The sequence below is a fragment of the Gekko japonicus genome, unplaced genomic scaffold, assembly GCF_001447785.1.
Source record: "Gekko japonicus isolate JY-2015 unplaced genomic scaffold, Gekko_japonicus_V1.1 scaffold23, whole genome shotgun sequence".
Taxonomy (NCBI): Eukaryota; Metazoa; Chordata; class Lepidosauria; order Squamata; family Gekkonidae; genus Gekko; species Gekko japonicus.
This window is the reverse complement of record NW_015163094.1, coordinates 3,327,734-3,332,733: the sequence shown is the minus strand read 5'-3', so window position 1 is coordinate 3,332,733 and position 5,000 is coordinate 3,327,734. Positions and strand designations below refer to the sequence as shown.

Below are 5,000 nucleotides of genomic sequence, written 5' to 3'. Positions count from 1 at the left end.
GTAATGGTAAGTTTATTCAACGCTGTCTCCTTTTGGGGGGGGAATCTCTATGTGTCACAAACTGTTACCTTGTTTCTTGAGCCTTTAAACATAAACAAAAGGATATAAAGATTTTGAGATTAAAATTACATGGCTTTTTTCGACGCTTCTTATGGCATAGAAAGAAAACAAAACATAAACGATCAATAAGTCAATGGTACTTTACATGATTAACCGGCTGGTCTTGAAGTCGAAAGTAAAAAAAAAAACCCACACAAACAAACAAAAACCCGAATCAATACCTGTTCCAACACAACATCAGTTTTAAGAGATTTTTTTCCCCCTAGCAGTTCTACAAATTAATGTTAATTATTGTGATTGCCTAGCTCCATCATGGCAGATGTAAAATATTCCACATCCGAACAGCCTTCAAGTAGGATAGCAAATATTTACAAGGGAAATTATATTAGGAAACAAGCAATCAACGTTTATTTCTAATGTTGTCCTTTTCTGGTGTTCAACTTTATGTCAACACAGGCCACAGTTAATGAAACATACATGCAGCGGTTATCTCAGTCAAGTCGACTGTCTCGTATTTCCCTGGTTTCAGACAGCTACAACTTGCTGCCTAGATAATTTTTATTTGAATTTCCCCTTCACAGACCTTTTAATGCGAGTTTCGATAACTATGCATAGCGCCTGTTTTTCATGTGTCCACGATGTCAGATGTGTGCCTTACCTTGCCCTCTACAGCATTTTTCTAACAGAATGATGTTTCTGTTTTGTTTTTCATTTTTGTTCTCGTCCTCTTTGCAGGCGTTAGAACGGAACAAGATCTGTACGTTCGCCTAATAGATTCGATGACCAAACAGGTGAGAAAGTTTAAGCTTTTCTAAAAGTTGAGAGCTGCTGAGTTTTGTTTCTGATTCTCATTTTCCGAGGGATTGGAACTCTTCGGGGCTTGCCTCGCCTCTTCTTTGAGCTTCCTTGTCATGTTAATTAAAATCCTATAATATTGACAAATATTTAGAAACTGAAACAGGTTTATTGTTATGATCATAAGTCTGTTATTAACTCGCTGCCCTTTGGAGTCAGATTTCAGTTTGATAGATCTTGGGGACAAGTTAGGCGACAAGGGAAAAAAGCAATGCTCCAATGTTGCCTCAATTTTATTTTAAAACAATTTGGAGGATTACTTGGATCACACCACTAAGAAGAAAGAGCATCTTCTGGTGGCACTGGAATCAAAGGTGCTTTTCTTTTCTTTTCCCTCCCCCCCCTTTAAAAAGGGATGATTTAGTCTCGCGAGACGTTTATTTGGGATGTTAAAGTTAAATGTGTTGAGGTGAAAAGTCATCTTGTTCTCCGCTAGTCCAGATTCACCTCGCAGTCCCCCATCTCCATAATTCAAGCTCTATGCTCCAGGGGTCACCCAAACCCGTCCATTTTCTCTGAGATCAGCTCCTGTTTCTTCCTCAAACCCCTGTCATCCCTTGTAAATAACATAATTACAAGCAGATCCTTATTAAATTATTTAACCTGTCCTGGTCAACTTTCCCCAGGATAAACTATGTGTTATAAGAATTCTTCTAATACAATTAAAGGGAACTCCTTCCGCAGCAGCTTATTAGCTGGATGTCTCAACTTCTTTATTTTAATCCCCCCTCCCCGAGAGACCCGTGTTGATGTTTCAGTTGCTCTTACTCTTCCCCACCCCCGAAAGAAAAGATAATGTTTTCCACAGATGTAAACTAGCGGAAGTTGTGTCCAGCATTCTAAAGTGGTGTCAGTCTTGTATAAAATGCACCATAAATTTGTTTTGGGGGGAGGGTCTCTCTCTGCAAAAAGAATCTAAGCAGATAGGTGTTTTTCTTCTGTTATCACTTTTTTTTTTAAAGGACAGGCTTTTCATACCGCTTGCCTGTGACAGCACCGCAGCTAGCGCCAGCCCCTAAAACACTCTTTCTTTCAAAAAGTTTCCAGCGATCTTGACAAAAACAGGGTTAGTTTAAATGCTTCCAGTAGTAAATGAGTGGAGAGAGAAAACCCGATCTGACAGGCAAACTCCAGTCCTCTGACAAAGACGGAGGCGTTGTGCCCTCCAATAATTATTTCAATAGGTTACAGAGAAGCACCCTTTTAAACTCTGGAGCGCTCTCGAGTTGACAATGTCTTTTTTATTTCCTTTGTACATAGCGGCTAAATGTTTTCGGAAACCGCTGTAGGCTAATTAAGAGGCTACTGTGGGCAGCTCTGTAAGTTTCGTTGCTCTCGGAGAGAGGAGGAGAGAGGAAAGAGGCTAACATTTTCAAGCAGGCTTGGGCTGGTAATTGAAGCTACGGATCTTTGCAGTAGCACCAGTGCTGAAAATAAAGGCTTTTAATCTCTCTTCGCTGACGGGGAGGAAGGGGGGTGGGGGTGGAGAAACAGCAGCCCAGTAACTGATCAAAGAGTCAATGGCGCTGAACCGACAGTTTATGGATTTCTGTTGGTGCTACAAAATAAAAAATAAATCACATCTAAATACGCGGATTCATCAGAGGCGAAGTAACAATCACCAGAAGTTATAGGGCGTGCTGCAACAACAAACATTCGCAGCCGCCGACCGCTTGTTATGTCTGCGGGGCCATATATTACTTTGGCTTGCCCGGGCGATACCTGCTTCGGGGAGGAGGAGGTGGCGGCTCCTGGGCAAAGCAGGCCCGGTCCCCTCTCCTCCGACTCGAGGACTCTTTGCAGGCTCGCGGGTGGGGGGAGGCCGCGCCGACGCCTCGTCAACAAGCGAAGGCGGGGGGTGGGAGAGGGAAGTGACTCCGAGTGGCTGGGGAAAGAGGCGAGGCAGGTGGGGGAGGCGAGGGCTCTCTCTTGAGGCGGGGAGAGGCGCAAGGGCGGTTGGGGTGGCGGGGGGATTCCTGCCGGGAGCTTCTCGCGGGGGCGAGCGGTAGGGAGGGGGGGGGGGGGGGGGGGGGGGGGGGGAAGGCTAGGCAGCCGCCAGAGAGGGGGAAGGAAGGAAGGCAGGCAGGCGGAAGGGAGGGAGGGAGGCCAGCGAGCAGCAGCCCTTCTGTGGCGAGGAGATTGCCCGCTTTCGGCCTCCTTGCCTCGCTCCCCCTGCGCTCGCCTTGCCGGCCTGGGGCGCGCGGGAAGCCCTCTCCAGGAGGGGAGCAGTGCAGCAGCGGCGGCGGCGACAGGAGAAAGCGGCGCGCGCGGGCCGACCCGGCTGGCTCATTCTCCAGGGGAGGCTGGGCTGGAGCTGGGGGGGAGGGGCAGCCGGGGCGGCTAGAGAGCGGAAAAGCCTTTGCACAAGCTGCCCGGCGGCTGCTTACAGTCCGGTCAGGCACGACGCTTCCCCTAAGTCTGGCGAGCGGAGGGGGCGAGGGGGAGAGACAGAGCGCGACAGAGCGCGCGCGAGAGAAAGCGCACCTATAGCTCCTCCGCGCCATCTGTTAGAGCCTCTGCTCAAAACCCACTCAACCGTGTGCCCAGACACACTTGCCTTTTTTACCCAAGAAAAATCATTGTTAGCAGTTTCAAAATAAACACCAGATTGCCCATTAGCACTTTCTTCCCCAAATATCAGGCCGATAATAACCATATTGCCGTGCACGCTTCTGGGATTCCTCAAGGCGGTTCGACACTTCTTGTTTTGATCAGGAAAGCAAAAGAGCGGCGGCGGAGGGGAGGGGGGGAGAGAGAGGTTTGCAGAGAAACAAGCGCTTTCCTAAGCACCTCAAAATGCAACGTAACCCCGCTGTAGGGACGCTGGTTTGAGAAGGAATGCCTCGTAAAACAGAGAAGCGGGGGCACGGCAGCGACCACGGGGGGGAACACCTCTTTTTCCCATCAAAGACCCAGCACGGTCCATCTGGTTCTGTCTCTTGCATTGCTGTCAGATGGGGAGGGGGAGCACTGAAAAGTACTGGTTTTACCACAAAATTCTGCTGGTGTCCAGTTTTTTGGGTTGCTGCGTCTCATATACCACCCCTGTCCTTTAAAAAAAAAAATGATGCAATGAACCTTATTGCTTTTTTTTGGGGGGGGGAGAACCGGCTTGGATGATGATCTCTGCATGAGCAATAGCCATAAAGCCCTTCTAATGAGCAAGTAACAAGCTCCAAACTTAACAAAAATACAATAAAATCCAATTGGCAGCTGTAGTCTTTAGCCGTCGAGGAGGTTTTTAAGGTCTGAGCGCAAGGCTTCAGAGTTAATCATCTGGTAACCGAAACTTTTGGAAACCCATGCCTTTCCAAACGGCACTTTCCCGAGTCCAAAAAAACCCAAGGCAAAAGCTTTGCGCTTTTAGGTAAGGAATAATGTTTCGTTTGGTGCTGCTTGTTAATCCAAACCCCAGGGGGTGTATAAAGTATAGCGCTAATGCTTCTAATTGGAATAACATGTTACCACAAAATTGTTTTTTTATATATTACATTTTTTTTCATTTGCAGCGTTTTCTGACACAGCCTTTAAAAGGTAAATTGAAAAAAAAAGAGGGAGGGAGGAAAACCCCCCCACCAACCACGCCACTTTTGGCTGTGTCAAAGTGTGTATGTAGGAGGAAAGTCGATCACATCCAACTGGGTCCCTACAGGGAAAAGCCTGCCACGGCAGAGGCCCCGGTTTTAGCGTGCTCCCATTGGTTTTCCAAGAGAGTCCAAACAGGACTGATGTGGGGAGAAATAGGAGGGGCTAATACATAGGGAGGAAAAGGACAATTTAAGTTTTAATTGGGGGGGGGGTTCCCCTTCCTTTGTTTTTATATAGCCATTAACCCCCCCCCCCCCCCCATGTCTGGAAGGGCTTCAGGTTTGCCTCACGCAAATTTGCAGCCTGACAGTGTTGGCCGGGGGAACTTGTGCCCCCCCCCCCACTTATTAATATCTGGATTTGTGTACCGACTCGGTAGGGATAGTTCGTGTCTGGAACATCCCGCCAAATGTATCCACTCAACCGAGTGAAACCTGTGAGACTTGTTCCCCCGAATAAGTGGAATTGGAGGAGCTCGCGGAGCACAGAATATGGCA

At 47.8% G+C, this 5,000-nt stretch overlaps 1 protein-coding gene across 6 annotated transcripts in view; it reads left to right on the top strand.

Annotated features, from left to right (window-relative positions):
- The window catches only part of EBF3 (early B-cell factor 3), a 219,751-nt gene that overhangs the window by 1,485 nt on the left and 213,266 nt on the right, over positions 1–5,000 (top strand). For all 6 annotated transcript variants that reach the window (XM_015406551.1, XM_015406549.1, XM_015406548.1 and 3 more), the window contains exons 3-4: positions 1–6; positions 796–851. The exon at positions 1–6 is cut by the window's left edge and continues 58 nt beyond it. In XM_015406551.1, coding sequence (XP_015262037.1) covers positions 1–6; positions 796–851 — 62 coding nt within the window. The remainder of the gene's footprint in view (positions 7–795; positions 852–5,000) is intronic.